Below are 20,754 nucleotides of genomic sequence, written 5' to 3'. Positions count from 1 at the left end.
CAGCGAGCCCCTCGCGTAACAAGAATACGCCATGCCAAAAGTGGGAATCTCTTCATTTAATATCCATCCCGTATTCCAGGGAAAGTCCTACAGCTAGAAAAAAATGAGGCACCTCGATTTCGAGCAAGTATTACCCTTTCCTTAAGGGGGAATTTTCGACAGCCAGCATTGCGCGGGCTACCTGAGTGAGAACCGGGTGGATCTATGGTAGTGTCGGTAGGAAACATGTCAGATAACCTTTGCGATTGATTCAATTCACTGTCTGGCAATTTGATTCAATCAACTGTTAGCAAGTCTACTTTACCAGCATATCGCAATACTTTGATAGTCGGAAGAGCGAAATCGATAGAAAGAAAGGAGAGCAGAATTCTGTTATTACAGATCTATCTCGTGTTCCGCTAAGTAGTTTCACTCTCTGTTTCATTCGTGGTGTGTGTCTACCATCAAGTGATACGAATACAAACACCGTAATCCATGATCATTTGCCCAACCACAACAAAGCCTCCTATTGCTGGCGCACCACACAAGACCAGAAGCCCAAGCCACATACAGAAGTCATTCTCGCGATGCTGGAACGGATGTACGTCTGCTAGATAATATTTGTTGTTAGACATATTCCTTTGCATTGATTCTAGCTTGACGGGCTTTATGAAGTCCCTGATAGACTCCACGAAGCCTTCTCGCATAATGCTTCATATTTTTTTCTAACGCGACCTCGTCCTCCATCTCTTCTATATCCTTGAGTAGGACATTCAAATTTCTAATCATGTCCTGCCGGTCGGAATCGTTTATTTCTAGTTCGTCAGCCCTTTGCACAGGCATTTCTTCAAGCTCTTTTACCAATTCCCTTGCCGGTCTAGGATTTCTTCCCTCTGGAACCTCCATGCGCGTGCAGTTGCTGACGATGATTCCCGAGTCAGCTCTTCGTGTGTTGCATCACCATCAGGCTTGGTGTCGGCGTTACATTTCTGCACTGCTGGCTCAGACCTCTCAATTATTTCTCTGAATAGGTGACACAACAAGGGTGATGTTCTACATCACTGGGGAGAAGCATAGAGAAAAAAGTATTTGTAGTGATTCCTGCTGTAAGAATGTGGTGGCGAGATATAGTAAAATCGACTTAGCTCGTAAGTGTGCGGAGAAGCTGTGCAGCACTGGAACTACTGACGATCCATAACGGGGGCTGATTCGAATTCATCACACGTAGTAACCAGAAGGGGATGTGTTGATTGCTATTGTCCTCTGCGATTGGATGCTGCAGGTAGCTAGATAAAGCAGCGAATAGCATCGCTGACAATTCATGCAAGAACACTTCACACACACATGTATCAGGCTACTCTCGCAAGAATGCTGGAGATCTCCGGCTCTAGTGCAATCGTATAACGAGTCCGTCACAATATGATTAGTGTTGAACGACAGCTCTAGAATACACGATTGGGTCCACAATCGGGAAACAGTCTGAGAGACATCCTGCTTACCAGTGCGACCAGTCGTAGAGTGGTTCTCGTCTGTTGCCGCTCTTCTTTCTTATCACCCTCTCCGTCCCAGAATTCGACGAATGGGAGTGGAGCCGCATCGTACGCTACACAGTATGAATACGACGCAGAAGATCGCGATCTCGAAGTCTCCACGGCGGGGGTTGCGAGGCCGCCATGGTAGTACAGTATCCCCGACAAACACTAGCATGAAGTAAGAAAGTACTACTACTGGCTCACGTATCCAATTTCGCTAAAGCCAGCATTTTTGAGCGTGTCACCGCCTGCCAAAGCGGATAAATCTGGTCACTACTCTTCTTTGGCGATACAGTCTTATGTTCCAACAGAAATGTAAGGCTGGTGCGGTGTTAATGCAGCTAGTAAGTAAGAAACAACCGATAGTATGAAATGTGTGCGTATCTTTCCTATTGCAAAATCGGATCCTAGAGATATTATCTTGAAGAATAATCTGTCTTGGACGATAGATATATGCACTGTGGAACTGAAGGAGTAAAAACCTAAATGCTGAATGACCTCCCACTCTTCGGGATTTTCTGTAGATAGGGGAATCACTGGGTATCAAGGCGACTTCCCGAACTATGATCAGCGATTCAATTGTTCAAACAAACCGCTTGCTTCGACAACACGCCTTCCAATTCACTCTCGATCATTCTAGCGAACTAACGATAACCTTTCATTGTGCTCCAAACAAGTTTCTTGTACACAAAGACGCGCTTTTGACTACTTCGACACTGTAAACCATCACTGCTAACTACTTTTCTATACTTTGTCAGATCTGAAATTACCCCCTTGAACTAATCTACGCCACCTCTATGCGAATAGCAATCTCAAGCAAGGTACTAGACTCAAAAATCACACTATCAACCCAATCTTTCACGTTTCGAAGTTTCATTCTCAAAAAAGCGTATGCATCTTCTTTTCACTCACTGCGTCACCATAGCGAACAAATCAATCATTTCGATCCCGAGCATCGATCATGGAGCAAATTCTGGAAGCCGTCCGTACGAACGCCGATCGCCTGACTGGTATGTTCAAACCCGAGGAGCAGGCAAAGCGTAGAAGCAGCATTATAGAAGTACGCAGTATCCTCCCCTAACGTTTTAGATCTTTGCTAACCACTTCTTTAGGCATTGTTCGCGCGGCATGCAGAAATATTCGCAAAAATGGACTTGGATGAAAATGGTATGCCCAGGCCTGATGCGACTACGCCTCCTGTAGCTAGGCGTGCTGTGCCCATCACTCATGTGACTACTGCTCCTGTTGTTGCTTCTGCTGTACCAACTTATCCTGCGGCTACCTCCGCTACGACCTACCCTACCGTAGCTGCCCCTACTAAGACGTTCCCTACAGTGGCTTTCCCTACTGTGGATTTTCCTTCTATGGCTTTCCCTTCTTTGGCTGTCCCTACTATGGATGTCCCTACTGTAGCCGTCCCTGTTGTAGCTACCGGAAACATCACGAATACGAACCATCCTCGAATAGCAAAACGACGGAATGATGAGGAGATCGTCGTCTCGGAGAGAGAAAGCAAGCTCAAGACAGCAAAGTGTCGAGCTTTACGACAGCAACAACGACACATGTTGGTAACCAAGAATCGTATAGAACATCATCGAGCACAGAGAGCTCAGGGGTTTCGCGTTCATGGACCAGAGGATGAGACCGAATCTTTGGATCCCCAATCAGCGGATTCGTTGGATGCCGATACGAAACCCTCTCAAGACATGTCCTTTTATGAAAACCAAACATATAAAGAGAGTCATGCCTATGTTAAGGAACGGCTTACGAATATCCTCGGTGCAGAGCGAATGAATTTCCAGCTGCTCCCTTCAGGCCACAATCCCATTGACCCTATCATCGCCGAATACAACCAGCGAACAATCACAAATAGTATACTTGACCAGTGGGAAGCCCACAAGGTTGAGATGCGTCGTCAGGAGGAGGAGCAAAAGCGCCAAGCCCATGAAGAAGAGGTTAGGAGATTCAAGATACAGACTCTCCTCGATCACTACCGCCAACTATACATTAATCGGTTGGAACAGCTAGCTATCTATGGTCGTGATCTTGAAATGGGTATTGGATACATCGAAGCTGCTCTAATGGCCGGTGGCCTTTGTGAGGCGGCCAACGTTATGCAAGACATGACGCATCAGGTCCTTCTTCCCATCCATACCCTGCTCCAGAAATGCGACAAAGAGATACCACTGGAAGAAGCTGGTGCTGGAAAGTTGAAAAGCATGTGGCCAATGGATGGTCTTATGGCAGTGTTCGAGTACCTGCAGGGCGAGCCTTACCTTCCGCCCCAAGCTATTGATATGATGCAGGGGATTCAGGTCATTTGCACAGCGCTCAACAATCCGACGCCTTTCCAGAACCCACTTGATCCCAGGCCGGTTTTAAACAATGCCCCCAAACCATCTTTCAACAATAACTCGAATTTTCAACATACTTCACACCAAATTATTCCTGCAGCAAAGCCTTCTCCTTCTAAAGGGCTTTCAGTCATCGGCGCTGCATCAGCACCTGCTGGCAGCGGATTCTCCAAGCTTCTTGCGGCGACTGCTCAGAGTGTCAAGCAGGAACAAAATAGAGAGCCAGGCTCTACAAGTAGTGGCTTCGCGAAACTCCTTGCTGCCACCGCCGAGAAGGCGAACAGCACCCAAGAAGCGAGTTCTGGCACTGCTCCGAACGTCTCTCAGAATACCACCCTCGAGACCGACCTATCACCAGCTCACGCAGCCCGAACGGCAGTACTACAGTACATCGCCACCGAAAATCTCTACTTCGCAAGCGAAGTCCAAGACCTCATTAGGAATAACACTGTCGTGGGCATCCACCGCCGCCAGGCCTCCGAATGCCTCAAGGAGCTTATTGGGCTAGCCAACGGCGAAGAAGGTTTCCTCGGAGAGATGGATGCCGGCAGCTATAGGATGCAAATCGAGAGGTGTGTTACCAAGATCAATACTCTACCGACCAACCCGCGACTCAACAGGGATACGCAGGCGCTCAAGAAGTTGTGCGGAATCGCTTTGAAGCTTTGGAGTGTGCATGCGAAGTAAAAGTGGGAGCGGGGTTTCTTGGTCTTCCAGTTAGGTACGTTTGCGAAGACGGATGAGGGAGTTCGAGCCGTTTTTGAGTAGTCAGGGTATGTCTAGGCGTTGGCTGGGTCTATCACTTTGCTTGGCGATCTTGATGACTCTTTTACCTTTTGGCTGGATCGTATTGGTATGTTGCCACTAGTTGGAAATGAATGAATCGTCACATATTGTTTTACATCATTCCTCAGTGATGTGTTAGTATCTCATGTTAGTGGATAAGTAATGTAGAGGATCGTTCTCGCATACTCTTGCGATGCTGCATCTTGTGTTGGCATATTGACACAAAAAGTTGTTCACCCCAATATTCACAGTGCCTTTGCATTGCAACCATGTCTTCCGGCCGGAGATGCCGGTATAGATTAAACTACCGCCAGAGGCTAGGCACCGGACCGGTCCCTTCACAACCACACTCGGTTTTCCTGAATCATGTTCTGAAGATAGATGAAAATGTAAGACCTAGTGCAATGTAAATGTGTCAGTGCAATATGGTAGTCTATCTCATCCTCGCCACAAAATACAAAGCAGGCCCTTTTTCAAACACTGGACGCGATTCATATCATGCTCACAGTATACACAACACGAGTCGAGCTCAACCATTTTTAGCCAACGTTACATTTTACTGACGACCCAGAAGCAAGTCATTGTGTAATGGCCAATCGGAAATCGCATAAATGATTCTAACAATGTCACATCGACCACTCCCTCGGACTACAGATGACCGAGAAGGAGGGCTACGTATCTTGGCTCCGTCGCCACAATGTGCGCAAAAGAGGTGAATTGACCGGTCCCAACAACGCCACTGTGGAGTTTATTTGACCCACGTGCCCCGCCCCCAGGGACATGGGAAACGCTAAGGGATCCGCCAAGCGAGCACATTTTGGGGAGGAGGGTAAAGTTCTAGTCCGGCCCTGTTCCCGGTCGTGCGTATATGCTTCGTACTTGGCACACTTTAGTGGACAGAAAAAGCCTAAAGCAACGTGGTTGGCAGGCCCATTTTGAGGTTTTTACACTTACGGTGAGCCAAAGTTCATCATGGGACATGTCTTGGGGCATGAATTCCAAGTTCTTGGGCCTGCGTGGTGCCAAAATTGTAAACTAGTTCATTTGCTATCCATCGCTATCATCAAAAAAGGGTATCTCTATCAATCACTCCACGGTCCACACTGCCCGGACCCCACATTTCTACGCACAGCAGCCCGTGGGTCCAGCCGCACTAATTGACGCATGCCTCTCCTCCTTCTGTTCTGGCGTGTTGTACGGTATCCTGACCACAAGCCAATCGCACAAGAACTTGCCCAATCCAGCGCCCAAAACAATCGAGATGAAAATGTAGCCATTGAAGTGCATAACCAACAACATGACAATGTAGGCCAGACCGAGCGTGACGCCGTGAATTATAGAACGAACGAGTTGTTGCAATGCGGTGGCACGGAAGGTCGCGTGTTGAAGTCCAAGAGTGGACGTGGGGCCGTCGCAGCAGTTGGCGGGCATGGCGGCCGCTAGCGCTGCCTGCTGGGCGTGGAGTTGTCGCTGGAATTGGCGCAGAAGAAAGGCATCGTATTCGTGGCTAACGCGGCGCAGGAATTCGAGACAGACGACGAGAAGAACGGCGCCCACGCAGCTGGCGGCCATCATGCCATTGTTCGTGATGTGCCATGAGGAGGAGAGAAAGCATGCGTCCTCGACGCGCCAGTTCCACAGCATCTTTGGCATGTTAGCATTTTGCACTTTTCTATCATCATCTTTTTTTTCTTCTCGAATTTGCGATTTTGAAGATGCATTTTACATACCTCAGTGACGCAAGTTTTGTTGCCGGCCATGCCGGACATTCCGTGGGACATCATGATAGGCGATGCGCAATGGATGTAGAATCTCGCACGGCGAAAGTTGAGATTGAAAAAACGTAAATTCACAAAGAAACTGTGCGAGGGAATCCCAAGGATTGAATAGAGGCTTTAGCAATTGGCCTTCGACGCTAATCCGCAGAGCCAGACCCAGCGGGTGATGCGATATTCATAGGGTCCTTGATCCAGCCATGTTCGATCCACAGGGTCGTCGTCTGGTCCCGTCTTGGGTCCAACCTTTGCAGATAGTCTCCCGAAACTGTGGGGTTATTTGCTCAAATGCTCTCGCACTAGCGACATACCCATGCCTTTAAGACGGCTCTAAACATCTTGTCTTCATCTAGAAGCTTGGCTTCGTGCTCGAATTACCGATGAAACATGCTCACTATCTACCGCCTCCGGTTCGCCACATTTATATAGATATAACGACTCCACCGATTCTCCGGAAGCCGCAAAGAGCCTCACACAATCTTTGCATCCGCTGTTTGTCTGTCGCCTTTCCTCGTCCCCAGCGCGCCAGCAAACATGGACGTCAACATGCTGGCTCCGCGCCATATCCAGAATATGAGCACAGCATCGTCCATAGAACACCATTGGGGGTATGCTGACCGCGCGGTTCCCTGCACTAACGTACCAGACGACTGTACCTATCTCGACCTCGTCTACCACGCCCACGACCTCTCCATGCTCTACAGCGGTATCATGTGGTCCGTCATTGGCGGTATCCTGGTGATCTGGGGTGTCGGACGACACTTTGCGCGTTCGCAACCCTCGGGTGTACAGCTCCCGGCCGAAGTGGGTGAAGGAGTACCACAAAAACGCAGCGCTCTCGAACGATTCCAAAAAGCAATTGCATCATACTCGCGACAATACCTCCTCCCAGATGCCGCCAGGCCGATATTTGGCCGAGTCACTCGCACTCAGGTCTTGACCCTTACTGTCCTGACCGGTTACCTCATCGTCTTCTCTTTCGTCGGCATGATCTACAACCACTGGAACACTCCTGCGAAAAAGTTTCCCGGCGTTACCAATCCTCCTGGTCTTACCCAAACTCGTAGTACTCTCGGCCCCTGGTCTGATCGCATTGGCGTTTTGGCGTATGCTCTCACGCCTTTGTCGGTTATGCTCGCGAGCCGCGAATCTATTTTGTCGCTTGTCACCGGCCTGCCATACCAAAGCTTCAACTTCCTCCATCGCTGGCTCGGATACATTATCTTCCTCCAGTCATCCCTTCACACCATCGCCTGGTGCATTGTCGAGATTCGTCTTTACCAGCCGCAGCCATATGTTGCCAAGACCTGGATTGTGCAGGAATACATGATTTGGGGTTTGGTTGCGATGATCATCTTGACACTGCTAGTCCTGCTCTCCACACCCTGGGGAATCAAACTCACTGGCTACGAATTCTTCCGCAAGGCCCACTATGTTCTGGCTATGATTTACATCGGAGCATGCTGGGGCCACTGGCAGCAGCTTAAGGTCTTCCTTTTGCCTGGATTGATTGTCTGGTTCATCGATCGTGGTATCAGACTTGTCAGGTCGGCTCTGTTACACTACAATTTCCTACCTTCCGGTCACATGGGTTTCCGCTCAGCTTCCTCGACTGTATCTCTCTTCAAGGACGAGGTCAATGGCGATATTGTGCGCTTGGACTTTGACCACCCTCAAGATGCTTGGTCTGTCGGTCAGCACTTCTACCTTACCTTCCCTGATAGCAGCATCTGGCAAAGTCATCCATTCACCCCAGTCAGTCTCCCGGTCTTTGGTGCCGATAGTCAGAGGCACTCGTACATTTTCCGCGCAAGGAAGGGTGAAACCAAGAAGATTGCCCAGCTAGCCATGAAGCGCATCGCTCACGTCAAAGACCACGAGGAGTCACACGAAGGACTGATGGCCGATGCCCGCATTTCGGTCGTCATGACTGGCCCATATGGCGAGCGTACGATGAGCAGCCTCGCCCCCAACTCCAACATTCTCTGCATCGCTGGTGGAACTGGCATCGCATACGTTATCCCGGTTCTTCTCGATCTCGCCTCCCAACAGCAACACCCCGATCGTCACATGTCCCTTGTATGGGCCATCCGCCGCAGAAGCGATATCGACTGGGTCGCACCCGAACTCGCCATCTTGAAGCGCAAGTGTCGCAACCTGCGCACCAGCATCCACATCTATGTTACGCGTGCCTCCGAGGAAGTAGACATCCCACCACCCGCCACATCAGAAAAGGTCGGCGAAACCGACTGCAGTAAGGAAATCAACCCCGCCTCGAGCTCAGATGGTTCTACCCAGGATGCTTCTTCCGCTCTTTCTGTCCACGGTGTGTCGAAATCGGATCTCGGCCTGAACCACGTCCAGGCACGACCCAACCTTGACGCAATCGTGCGCGAATTCGTCGCTGGAACAGTACGAGGAGGAACTGATGTCTTTGCTTCTGGTCCAGGAGGTATGATCAGTGACCTCAGGCGCATCATCGCTAGCACCAACAAAGGTGGCGATGTGTGGAAGGGAGATGACAGATATGATGTACGGCTGACATGCGATGACCGGTTGGAATGGTAATGTTTTTTGTATATTTAGATACCCCTAGTACAATCTTAGCGTTTTTCAGTTTGCATGATACTTGCGATTTGTATGCTCGTGATGAGGCCGTGTATGATGAATTCGATGAATTCGACGCGCTAGTGAAACCTGCTGATTAATTGTTATGCGAGTGGCCTTACTCACTCACACTGGCCACAACCTTACCATACACGAAAGTGCAGTTTTTTCTTATGTGACGCAGAAACATCGAATCCTTCCATTCAAATCAAATGCGCTTGACGCATGTCGTTGGCATACTCGTCGTTTCTGCGAAGGCGCCTACGTGCTATTTTTCCCCCGGCAATAACTCCGCTAACTCCGAATCCCACATCGTCACCATTCGTACATCCCGACCATCGATTTAGCTGACGATCCCCGTCGTTCTTACGCTCGGTTGTTACTCAAAGCCCTGGCACAATATCCGCAAAGATGAGAAAATTACTTGACTTGTGCTACGATGTTCTCCTCCAGATCCTTGAAGAAATCAATCCTGAAGATGTGGCGGCTTGTGCGCAGACGTCCAAGGCCTTCAATAGCTTCATCAGAGAAAATGGGCGGATATATAAGACTCTCTACCTCAAACATTTTGTATGAAGAAAACAGCGAGATTTCAGTGATTGTATGATGCTGACTATATGTTAGGATGATCCTCGCCGGAGAAGACCGACAGATCCAGAGCCTGCGTGGGTTGAAGAACTGCAACGGCTAGTCAGATGCCAGAAGATGCTATTATCAGCCGATAATGACCTCAAGGTAGGGTTCGCGCCTTTTCCATCACTTCGTCATTTAACGCTCGCAGCGGGAAGAGTTTACTTTCGTTGCATCGACAGTGGAAAGTCTTATCGCCACCATGTCATGCGACAACCTCGGCATTAGTCACAATAGGGCCTTGCTCAAAGACCTTTTCGAAAACATCTCCCAAAACCACGATGCTTTCATGTGTCGCTCATCGCATTTCAGTCGGGCTGGAACATCAACACAGAAACCAGCTGAGGATGAAGAAGGCCGTCAGCTGAGCGCAAAATTGCATAGCCTATTCGGCTTCCCCAATTCCAAGGGCTTCCCCCAATCTAAGGCTGGAGGGAAAAATGTACTTTTCACTCAACCGTATGCCCGATCACGCGTATACGATTTAAGAAACTACACCGATAAGAACAAATGGGGCCCTTTCCGCAAAGATGGAAGCATGCGCGTAGATTGGGAAATGATTGAAAGCATTATGATCGTACTTGGATACAACTCGTTCTTTTCCCTTCAAACGCTGAGCAACCGACTCCAGCTGCCATGGCTAGACTCCTTAGAAGGTATCATTCCGGATATGGGCATCGATCAATCAAATTACATAGCGCTGCTACAGGAACCGGAACTCCCGCTCGATATGAAAGACCCGTACAGAGTTCAAGGAATTTGGTCCCGAGTATGGCATCTACAAACTGATAGCATTGACAACTTACTGATAACTTTCAGGTTGTTTGCTTCCTGGATTACACTGATCTATACCACTACAACTTCGAAACGGATGCGAGAAGAGTTCCTGCTGATCAACCAAGAGCACCACTTCACGTAGACGAAGCCATTCGTCACATACTCATGTATTTGCGAATTAATGATGTTACCGCACCAGGCCCATCAGACAACCCCGCACTACCAGTGGTACATTTCAAAGGAAAGTCAAGATCTATAGACGTTCAATCGGATCCTAATGGGACCTCTGGCATCCGTGGCACTGTGAGCTTGACACCTGAGGGCGAAGTGAGGTGGCAGACGATTTCAATTTTCGAAGGGTAAGTTTGCGTTACTCTTGGTGCGCCGCTGAGCCGAGTATTTCTGACGTGTGAAAGCAGTGAGGAGAGATGGCGTAGCGATGGTATCCAAGTAGGCGGATTGCGCTGTCCACGAGGCGTTGTCGGATCATGGTTTGACAAAGATTTCGACGTGCACGGACCGGCTGGGCCGACTGCGTTCTGGAAGATCAGCGACAAGGTTCTGGATTCCGACGATGAAGAAGAGGGCTTTGGAGACGATATCTGAGATGTGTAGTTTTCAGGACGGTGCTAGATGGGTAAGTAAGTATGCTCAATACATAAAGTATGGGAGACTAATTAAGTCGAGATGTCACTGTGTTACATGTATATGCATAAAATGCAAATGTAGAAAGCTATTTGATTAAAGTTTTCTTGCTAGTTAATGTTATTCCATCGTGGTCGGTAAGTGAGCACTGAACACGACTGTAGCATAATACTATGGCCATAGCTCGCCAGAGGTGGCTCCTTGCAACACCGCCGGCTTAGTTACCTAAGGCTAGAGTCTTGAATTCACCACTATATTATGATATCCGAATCCGTCACTAATGGTCTCTCTGAAAGGTTCTGTAAGCACTAGCGAAGCTAGGCCTATTTATGAATTTGGGGCGGTGAAATGCCATTGCCGATCGCCTCCTTAGCGCCAGAGTAAGTAGGGAGAAGGACCGAGGTCGGAGATGAGAAGGAGAGAGTCCAAGGGCTCCAGGCTATAACAGACACCGTTCTTACAAACCGTACACCATGCCTACAAACGTATTGTGCCCTACTGATGATGAAAATGTAGTGAAAGAGCTCTATGCCAATCAAAACGCGTTCATAGCGTTGGTAAAGCCTTTTTTGGGTCAGTTTAGGCGGAAATCTTCAGAGATGTAGAAAGAGCCTGTGACCTTCTCGGCCATCCGTATTCTCGAGATTTATGGGTCTAGACAATACTAACTGGCCGGGCAAAATACGATTGCAGACATGCTGTATTTGCCTAATCTTTATCTAGACTAGTGCCCCTGATTGCACAAATTATATATATAGAACTCTTCCTTGCCGTCCAATTTCTTTGCTAAACCAATCTTATATTTCTCAGTCAATATGCGTTTTACTATCCTCGCTGCAATCGTTCCCTTGCTGTCTTTGACGGTTGCGCAAGGCAATTGGGTACTTCACAACAACCTATCTTTCCCTCCCTCCGTAACTGCGACTAACTAGTTACTTATTAGAACTGCAAGAACTCAGATGATCCTGATTACATGAAAATGGATCTACAACACCGTCAGGCTGCTCCTGATGGACTCTGCGTAAACGATGGTGGCCTCGGGCTGTTAGCCCACCGATGCACTGCTGTAAGGCGAAGCCTCGTTTCACATGTCTTAATGCTAATATTGGTTTTAGGGAAAGCCTTGCAAGCAAAACAACAATGGTATATAATCTTTCCTAAATCTTGAGTTAGTATCACTAATGATTTGACAGGCTGTATTCCAATCAATGATTTTGAAGCGAACTGTTCTAGTTGAGCTCCTCCCTAACTGGCTGAATTTCCTTTGATACGGCTCGTCGATGGGGATCTCGGTGCGCGACTACAAAATCTGAGTATAGGTCTCAGCATCCGGATTCTGCTTATCTGAACTGCACTCAGAGGCCACGCTCAGACTATTTGGGATTATCTTTTTGAGCGATGCTTAGACTGAAGTAAAAGTATTTCTTCGACCCATATGCAGGTATGAACGCTCTGGCAGATATTATATGTTCCGAATAAAATCATGTTACACCTGGCACTACATTTGATATGACACTCCTTAAGCCAACACCCTTACAATTGTCCGCTTGTTAGATATATATGATACAGGGTTAGGTTACAATCCTCCATTTTAATTCTGGATTAGGATAGAATAGACAGATGCAGCGGTTTATTATTTATAGGATAGATAGGTACATTTTCTGCGCCAGTGCACAAGGTTGCGAACAACCTTGGTCGAGAACAATAGTATGTACCATCAAGTTGAAGGTATATATACTAAGAGAATGAAAGCCGAGAAACAATTGTGTTATACTCAGCTGGACTTGAGAATACTTCAAATAGTGTATAAGTCTAGTGTAGAAAGTATTATATTGTACTATATGTTCAAGTATGCTTAGGACGATGTTACATATCAACATAACTCCATTCCAACTCATTAGCCGCGATACCATCTACTTGCACTTCGTGCGTCTCTCCTGGGATGACATCAAAGCCATTGTCGCTTAATTGTACGCCCTCTTTCTCGCTAAATACAAAGCCTTTTACTGGCTTTGAAGATGATACAAAAGCCACAGTCAAGTCTCCAGAATACTCCACCTTGATCCCCCGATCTTCAAAAGAGAGATATTTGATCGGCTCCGGCCAAGATACGTCCGTTGCAACACACTGGCCCTTTATGTGTAGCGTCGCCTCAATAACGAAAGGGTCGGTTGTCGTAAAGTCAAAATCATCCGGGTGCTTTGAGATGTCCACACTCATTATATGAGTCTTGATAACCTCGGTAGTCCCGTTGACCGCAATGCGAACATCTCGCTTCAATTCCTGGCCCTGTTTCGTCCCCGTCTTGATTGAGACATACCTAATCCTCACACTCCCCTCCACCTCTTTGACCGTGCTATTAGCAACCCAAACTTCATACTCGACCTCCTGCCGCAACTTGCGCATGTCAACATGTCCTGTATCTCGCTGCCACAGCTCATCCGCCGGCTGCATAGTCCAGCTCGTAACCTTGCGTTGAACACCAATAGCAACAGGCTTCATGGCACGCTTGATAGCATAATACGCCGGTTTAGGCACACGCTCGTAGTCGACAACAGCCCACGACATGGTCGGCCAGCAATCATTAAGTTGCCAAACCAGCACACCCCCACACTTGCGACTGCCATGCGATCCCCAATCACGACGCCAGGACTTGTACGCCCACGCCATAGCATCGGCCTGCATGACCTGCGTTAGATGCGCGAATCCCTTCAGATCATATCTGACGCGAAAGTTCTCAGCCACATAGCTCATCAAGCGTCGCTCATGTGCGATCGCTTTGTTGCGGAAGTCCATGGCCATGGAGCCCGGGTAGCGGTCTTCTGGCCGCGTAACCCATTTCTCGATCGTAGATATGTGCGGATAGGCTTCCATGCCGAATTCGGAGACGAAGCGGCCGCCTAGCTCGGGGAGGCGTTGGTATGGTTCCATTGTGCCGTTCCATACGTTCCATTGGTGGATGTCGCCGATTGTGGGATCGACTTTTAAGACGGTGGAGCGGCCGTTGCCGAAGGGAGAACTGGGGTGGTAAGGTGTGTTTGGCGATTCCTGGGATACTATCTTTGGGAGGAGATGCTCGTAGATGTAGCGTGCCGGGAAATTTGTTTTGAGCCAGGACTCGGGGTCTTTGTTGTCGGGGTCGTAGTCGAGTCCGTAGCGCTCTACAATTTGGTAGTCTTCGTTATTTCCTCCCCAGAGGATGATGCTCGGATGCCTCCGTACTTGTTGGACGTTTTGTCTGGCTTCAGTTTCCACACTCTCCAGATATTTTGTGTGACCTGGGTAGTTTGCACAGGCAAACATGAAGTCTTGCCATATTAACACACCCAGCTCGTCAGCTGCATCGTACAATGCATGGGCTTCATAGATGCCACCACCCCATATGCGAATCATTGTTTGGTTTCCATCGGCTGCGAGCTTTACCCACGCGTGATAGTCAGAAGGCGTGAGACGCGTCAAAAAGGAGTCTGCGGGTATCCAGCACGATCCACCACAGAAGATGTCAATGTTGTTGACGCGGAAGTAGAAAGATTGGCCGTCCTTATCCGGCTCTTGAATTAGTTCGGCACGACGAAAGCCAAAGTCTTTTGAGACAGAGTGAAGTCTCTGAGATTCGGACGTCTCAGACTGTACGTAAGCTTCCGCTTGGACGGTGTACATATTCTGATGGCCGTAGCCTCGCGGCCACCAGAGCTCGACATCTTCCATGATACCAGATGCACTTGCAGTTCCGCAGCGATCTCCAGACCGAAGATCTGTGGTATTGCTCCATTCGACAACACTGCTCCCTTTCTTCGTAACAGTAAAAGTCAACGAATCAATAAGGCCTTCCCATTCGACCCCAGCTACAATCGAAGCAGAATCCAAGTCATGTGAAAGATCGTAGTGGATGTCCAGATTTGATAACCGACTCATCCACGTCTTTAGCGATATCGGTTTCCAAATCCCACACGTCATTAGTATGGGGCCCCAATCCCACCCCCAATGATACTGCGCTTTACGAACCGGGCCACGCGAAATCTCGGTCTGGTGTACAATGTGCCGATGGCCTTTATGTTCCTCGACAAGTTCCAGACCCCTCTTTCGCGCAGAATGAAAGACGATTTCTAGTGCATTGTCTCGGTCTTTCAGCTTCCCTGTAACGTCAACCCAATGCGCCTCAAACATGTTATCTGATTGGAGGATCAAGACACCATTCAGATAGACGGAAGCAAATGTATCCAATCCTTCGAATTGAAGTTCGGAAGTCGCACCAGCTTTGCCATAATGTTCAGGTGCAGCGAAGGTGGTACAATATGTCCATGTCTCGTCTCCGACCCAGCGTACTGACAGCTCGTTGAAGTCAATGAAGGGATCCTTGATTTTTCCATTCTTAAGGAGGTCACGATGTATCTCGGTTGGAGCATCGTGCGCAGGTAGAAAGGGACTAGTGGAGGAGCGATCGCCTTGCTTTACCGCCCAACCTGTTGTGAGCGGCGTAGATATATGCGGTACTAGCTGCATACTTGATCTTGTCGTGCACGCGTACAAAGCGAAGGATGTACTTTTGTGCTCATGACAGATGGCAGATGTTCGGTGGCTTTTGACCCGCAGTGGCACCACCAGTTTCCCGGATGCGGGGTTCTCCACAGCTCTTTCAAGATGGGATCGGCGCTCACCGTTGTGCAGGGTATGATAAGAAAAATCCTGGTTCAAACTAGGGTAAATAGATATGTGATTAGGCTTAGAAATATTCCAGTTCAACAGAAAGCCTCAAGCTACGGTCTGAATTCCACCAGTCAACGAAGGCCGTTGAGCTACTCGAGGACCTTGAAGCCAACCAAGTCCGGTGCAAACCTGTCTCCGTAGCCTCTGAACTCTACGGTGTTTGCACTACCCTCAGTAAACCCATCAACTTCAATGTTCAGTCCAAAACTCTCTTGCCAGTTCCCACCGGAGAGTGGGAAAGCCCACCTCTTCGCCTTTTTACCGTTCACAGCTACTGTCATGTTTCGCGCATTGTCACCCCAATCCCATGCGGTAGTGAATGCGTATTCGTAGTTGACGAAGTCGACACTCAAGAGTTTCTTGCCGGCGGAAGCAGCACTGACATTGGAGAAAGTTACACCAGCGCTGCGATCGATGTATCCAACCTTTGATCCTGTTGGCAAGCAGGCGCCCTCTGCACAGGATATTACTTGTGCTGGCCCAGAGAGAGATGCGTCAGCAGCTGAATGGTATGCGCCAGAACCTAGCGGAGCAGCTGCCTCCACATCGGATAGCACCCATAGGCGTAATTCGTGACCGGCAAGATCGAGAGTCTGGGAACCAGAAACAGCACCCAGGTCCTTCGCAGCCCAGACGTCGCGTGCATTGGCTGATGCAATGCCAAGCGAGGCCAAGTTCAATTCGACATTCTGAGAGTTATTTCTCCAATTTGCAACACCCAGAACTTGTTTTGAGCCTGAAAGCTCACCTAGCCATACATCCCATTCGCTTTCGGTGTTACGCTGGATCAATTTTGCTGGCTTAGCAAGCGGATCCTGGTTAATAGCAATCACCTCTTTGTTTGTCATGATGTCTATTGAGGATTGACTGAGGCGCTTCGGGTCAAGAGCTGCGCCCATGATCAGAGGCGACTTGTTGATCGCCCACATGCCGAAGTGGAAGCGCTCTTCTTCTTCGGAAAGTGCCTTCAGGCCAACGCTGTTTAAGTTAGCCTATTTCTCGAGATCTGAACAAGATGCATACATCAACATGTCCATGTCGGCAAAGGCACCCGTAGTGGTATGTCTAAAGTACGGTACAATCTGGTTCGTAATTCGCCAGATGCTACGCCAGGCGTTGTAGATGTCGTTGCTCATTCTCCAGGTAGCTCCAATTTCGGCAGCCCAGTCACCAACGTTAGTTCCAATTCCCCATTGGCAAACGTAGTATTGAATGTTGCGGTTGACAGCATCCAGCTCAGCCGCCATGTGTTGGAAACGAGCGGGTGATTGGGCTTCAGCAGAGCTTGAATCGACCATAGTTGTATTCGATGTAGAATAGCAGTTATCGTACCTGATTCAGATCAGCTATTGTTTTAGAGTAAATTTGATAATGTTATTTTACTTCAGGCTGTCTCCACCCCATTCTGCAAAGCTTTCTGCATCTAATTGTTCGAAGCCCAGACTTGCAGGCAATGCTTCAGATCCGCACTGCAGGTAACCAGCTCCAGAGTAGAGCCCGAAGTCAAGTCCAAGGTCATGGAGAAAGTCACCAAGAGCCTTGCCACCAGATGGAAAGAGTGTCTCATTCCATTGGAGCTTGCCATCAGAGTCTCGATCTTTTGCATTCCAGCCACAATCGACCGTCACAAAGTTGTAGCCAACACTTTGAAACCCAAGATCTACGAGTCCTCGAGCACTCTCATGAATCTTTCCTTCATCTGGAAGACAATTCCAGGTATTGTACGAGTTCCATCCCATAGGAGGTGTTGGAGAACGCACAAGTTTTGCAGTAACCCGATGCGTGAGCAGCGATGCTGCGAACAAAAGTGAAGCGGCTGTCATGATGGTCTTCTGTCGTTGAAGATGCAATTGATGCACGTCTACAAGCAGCCGCTTCATAGACTTTATTTAAATACCCGGTGGACATGACGATGCATGCTGCATGGCCCAGAACGAAGCAGCATCATGGCGTCGGGCCACGGAGAAATTGATCGCGATGCGCACAGTCTCAGTCTTGGGTTGCATCGCCTGGCATAACCACAACAGCTTCAAGTAGCGATCATCAAAATGACAAGAGTTTATTGCAAGGGTTCAGTTCCGTTTCGGGTACATGTGAGGAGAGACTTCGACTTTTATCCGGGTAAAGGATGAAAATAGGAAGTGTAGTATGGTACCCCGCGCACGCTAACGTGAAGTCGCGACGTCATGTTAACAGTAACTAAAAGGGGATGTCCCGATGGTTTTGGAAGATTTGCAGCATACGGTAGAGTTTATTGCAGCTTTGAGAGGTGCATCTTTGGAGACAAAAATGGTCATTGGTGCTGTGGAGGAGTGAAGGAACATGAATTCGAAAATGGCTTTTTCTCGATAGTAGCATTCAGTCTACTTCCAGTCGTGGTATAACTGCAAGGGGGTTTTCGCATCAACATCTACAAGATATCTCCATTCACATGTGAGTAGATCAAGGAATCAATGTCACGGCCTGGTCTATTGTTCGTGCGCACATTATTTACAACCAAACTGCCTACATTTCACCACAAAGGGCTCAAAACACAGTCCGATTGCCTCCGTTTGGCGGCTGGGGCCACTTGTCGAGAATCGTCTCTTCACCCGTAATAGTCAACTTCAACTCAGCCTGGGTAGGCTCATCGAGGAGCAGGGTGTATTCGCCAGGGTAGATCACGGTGTTGCCTGATTGATCGACTCTAGCCAACTCTCCAAGTGTAAGCGTAAGCGACGCTGACTTTTTCGCGCCCCCATGGATATCTCTGAGCCTTCCGTATGTAATCAGGGTCTTTAGTGGGTACGGCTTCGGTCCAACTTCACCCTTGATGAAAGCGAGAGCGACGAAGTCCGATGTTCGGTTGCCCTTGTTTGCCACGGTGATCTCCAGCGGTGCAACCTCACACAAATCCCTGTACTGCTGTATGCAGTCATCCAAGATTTCCTGGATGTCGTAGGTGAGACCTTCTTCGCTAGCGAAACTGGCTTCAAAAGTGGTGTAGTGTAGACCGAAACCGAATGGCTGGATGGACTCATTGAACCAGCGATAAGTACGACCGGGACTTTCGGCATGTGGCCGCAAGTTCATGTCAAGCATAGAGAGCTTGACATAATCTGCCGGGTATTGCGTTATTGGCAAACGACCTGCAGGTGCATGCGCACCAGAAATGACGTTTAGTATCGCTGGACCACCATCTTGGCCAGGCCAATTCGCCCAGATGATTGAGTTGATGCCTTCCATGGACAAGAGAGGGGAGTGATCAGTCATGTCACCAAGCGTGACGACAATGAGCGGCTTGCCAATTTTAGCTAGTCTGGCAAGAAGGTCAATTTGCACTTGAGGGAAACTGATTGTAGTGCGATCGTAGCCTTCTTGCGCCACTGTCCAGTCTTGGCCACCAAAATAGAGGATATAGTCGGATTTCTCAGCCGCATCGAGCGCGTTGGTAGTCCAGTTGTCGGGCACACTTGAGTTCTGGATCATCGGGCCCCAGGCTATCGCCATATCCAATCCCATTTGTTCACCAGCGAATACTGGGGAGTGTCGGTAAGGAGGTGGACCACTGTAGATGCCCTGGAGTTTGGAAGAGTCGTTGGCCCAGAAACCTATCATAGCCACTTTTGATCCCTTCGTGAGAGGTAATGGAAGTGTATGATCGTTCTTTAGCATGACCAAACCTTCAGAGGTAACTTGTAGGGATAGTTGTCGTGCTTCGGGCGTGTTAATGTCTTTGTAACTCAAGTTTGCGTAAGTTGCCTTCGCGCCATCAAAGTAGCCGGCATGGACTAGACCTTCATATTGTCGAGTCAGTGCTTTGTCGATAACAGAAATATTCAGAAGACCTTGCGACCAAGCTCCTGGGATATCTGACGATCCACTGTATTCGCAGCTAATATCCATACCCTTGGCAAACGCAAGTGCGGTGCCTTGCGCAAGGGTTTCGACGTATTTGTGGTTCTCGGAGATATCTGCAACAGCTTCACAATCACTAGTAATGTAGTTGTTGCTATCTGTCCAGTTCCAGTGGTCCCTCAGGATTGTTTGAAGAACATAGGTGTCAGCGCATGTTGGAACGCCGTTGACTGCATTGTAGCTGCACATGAATGATCCGACCTTCGAATCACGCGCACATTGCTGAAATGGCGGCATGTAGTACTCTGCAAGGTCCTGCATGGTAATTTTTGCGCTGAAGTTGTGTCGATCGTATCCTCCCCAAGCTTCCATGTCGTAACCGACATAGTGTTTGCACGTTGCAATAATCTTCCTCTGAGCTTGGTCACCCTCGAGGCCAGCAAGGAGAGCCTTGGTGTACCCTTTTATTCGTCGAATATCCTCTCCGGGTGATTCACTAGCTCGGCCCCATCGTATATCGCGGACGGGATTGATGTCAGGGGTCCAATAATCCACAGGAGCGACTCCGCCGTTTCCGAACGCTCGAGCCTCGTTCCCGATAATGTTGGCAATCTTGAAAATAAGATCATCATCGAAAGCTGCCGACATGAGGATTGGCATAGGAAACGAAGTGGCGTTTTTATAGGGTTCGACAAATTTGATTCCTGGAGCTCCGGCTACACCGTGTAGAGCTTCGCCCCACCAATTATACGCTGGAAGACCTAACCTTGACACACCCTTGGATTTACTAAATCTGTTAGAAGAACTCTTTGTATGACTTGAGGAACTTGCACACCTGACGAGGTTATCCAGCTTTTCTTGAGGCTCCATAGCTGCGACTAGAGCCGCTGCCCTCTCGTGAGGAGGCGCATTGACATCGCAAATCGCATTGGTACTCAAGGGACCGTTGGTACAATCAGGACCAATTGCTGCATGTGACTTTGATACCAACGAGGCACCAAGTACCATGACAGTAGAAAGGAGTTGCATCGTGGCTGACCTCTGGACACGATTACAGCGTGAAGCAACGCATACACCGCCGGAGGTAGTCGACCTTTTATGGTTTGTCAACCATGCAGCTCCAAG

The 20,754-nt window shown here is 48.7% G+C and overlaps 10 protein-coding genes across 10 annotated transcripts; 5 read left to right on the top strand and 5 right to left on the bottom strand.

Annotated features, from left to right (window-relative positions):
* Nucleotides 1–1,197: 1,197 nt before the first annotated feature.
* Nucleotides 1,198–1,380, bottom strand: COCCADRAFT_104259 (uncharacterized protein; the record flags this gene model as incomplete). Its single annotated transcript, XM_007717215.1, has 1 exon — nucleotides 1,198–1,380. A coding segment is annotated over one exon (183 nt), but the record flags the coding sequence as incomplete, so codon positions are not given.
* Nucleotides 1,381–1,421: 41 nt separating this feature from the next.
* Nucleotides 1,422–1,652, bottom strand: COCCADRAFT_104240 (uncharacterized protein; the record flags this gene model as incomplete). Its single annotated transcript, XM_007717214.1, has 1 exon — nucleotides 1,422–1,652. A coding segment is annotated over one exon (231 nt), but the record flags the coding sequence as incomplete, so codon positions are not given.
* An 820-nt stretch (nucleotides 1,653–2,472) lies between these two features.
* On the top strand, nucleotides 2,473–4,552 carry COCCADRAFT_7638 (uncharacterized protein; the record flags this gene model as incomplete). Its single annotated transcript, XM_007717194.1, has 2 exons — nucleotides 2,473–2,571; nucleotides 2,624–4,552. 2 exons carry the CDS (start codon nucleotides 2,473–2,475, stop codon nucleotides 4,550–4,552), a joined length of 2,028 nt encoding a protein of 675 aa, XP_007715384.1.
* Nucleotides 4,553–5,431: 879 nt separating this feature from the next.
* Nucleotides 5,432–5,590, top strand: COCCADRAFT_104268 (uncharacterized protein; the record flags this gene model as incomplete). Its single annotated transcript, XM_007717213.1, has 1 exon — nucleotides 5,432–5,590. One exon carries the CDS (start codon nucleotides 5,432–5,434, stop codon nucleotides 5,588–5,590), a length of 159 nt encoding a protein of 52 aa, XP_007715403.1.
* Nucleotides 5,591–5,773: 183 nt separating this feature from the next.
* On the bottom strand, nucleotides 5,774–6,435 carry COCCADRAFT_39456 (uncharacterized protein; the record flags this gene model as incomplete). Its single annotated transcript, XM_007717212.1, has 2 exons — nucleotides 5,774–6,295; nucleotides 6,382–6,435. 2 exons carry the CDS (start codon nucleotides 6,433–6,435, stop codon nucleotides 5,774–5,776), a joined length of 576 nt encoding a protein of 191 aa, XP_007715402.1.
* Nucleotides 6,436–6,960: 525 nt separating this feature from the next.
* On the top strand, nucleotides 6,961–8,994 carry COCCADRAFT_104288 (uncharacterized protein; the record flags this gene model as incomplete). The annotated part of the gene is made up of 1 exon (XM_007717211.1): nucleotides 6,961–8,994. The coding sequence occupies one exon, from the start codon at nucleotides 6,961–6,963 to the stop codon at nucleotides 8,992–8,994; it is 2,034 nt and encodes a 677-aa protein (XP_007715401.1).
* Nucleotides 8,995–9,444: 450 nt separating this feature from the next.
* Nucleotides 9,445–11,046, top strand: COCCADRAFT_39454 (uncharacterized protein; the record flags this gene model as incomplete). The annotated part of the gene is made up of 5 exons (XM_007717210.1): nucleotides 9,445–9,603; nucleotides 9,658–9,768; nucleotides 9,815–10,432; nucleotides 10,483–10,799; nucleotides 10,860–11,046. 5 exons carry the CDS (start codon nucleotides 9,445–9,447, stop codon nucleotides 11,044–11,046), a joined length of 1,392 nt encoding a protein of 463 aa, XP_007715400.1.
* An 854-nt stretch (nucleotides 11,047–11,900) lies between these two features.
* Nucleotides 11,901–12,253, top strand: COCCADRAFT_104248 (uncharacterized protein; the record flags this gene model as incomplete). Its single annotated transcript, XM_007717209.1, has 2 exons — nucleotides 11,901–11,966; nucleotides 12,029–12,253. The coding sequence occupies 2 exons, from the start codon at nucleotides 11,901–11,903 to the stop codon at nucleotides 12,251–12,253; spliced, it is 291 nt and encodes a 96-aa protein (XP_007715399.1).
* Nucleotides 12,254–12,951: 698 nt separating this feature from the next.
* COCCADRAFT_104267 (carbohydrate-binding module family 35 protein) lies at nucleotides 12,952–17,615 on the bottom strand (the record flags this gene model as incomplete). Its single annotated transcript, XM_007717208.1, has 5 exons — nucleotides 12,952–15,548; nucleotides 15,614–15,716; nucleotides 15,906–16,770; nucleotides 16,816–17,124; nucleotides 17,176–17,615. 5 exons carry the CDS (start codon nucleotides 17,613–17,615, stop codon nucleotides 12,952–12,954), a joined length of 4,314 nt encoding a protein of 1,437 aa, XP_007715398.1.
* A 703-nt stretch (nucleotides 17,616–18,318) lies between these two features.
* On the bottom strand, nucleotides 18,319–20,658 carry COCCADRAFT_104262 (glycoside hydrolase family 3 protein; the record flags this gene model as incomplete). The annotated part of the gene is made up of 2 exons (XM_007717207.1): nucleotides 18,319–20,416; nucleotides 20,465–20,658. 2 exons carry the CDS (start codon nucleotides 20,656–20,658, stop codon nucleotides 18,319–18,321), a joined length of 2,292 nt encoding a protein of 763 aa, XP_007715397.1.
* Between the last annotated feature and the right edge of the window lie 96 nt (nucleotides 20,659–20,754).

The sequence above is a fragment of the Bipolaris zeicola genome (genome assembly GCF_000523435.1).
Source record: "Bipolaris zeicola 26-R-13 unplaced genomic scaffold scaffold_169, whole genome shotgun sequence".
Lineage (NCBI taxonomy): Eukaryota > Fungi > Ascomycota > Dothideomycetes > Pleosporales > Pleosporaceae > Bipolaris > Bipolaris zeicola.
The sequence above is the reverse complement of the archived record's forward strand: the minus strand, read 5'-3'. Positions and strand labels throughout refer to the sequence as shown.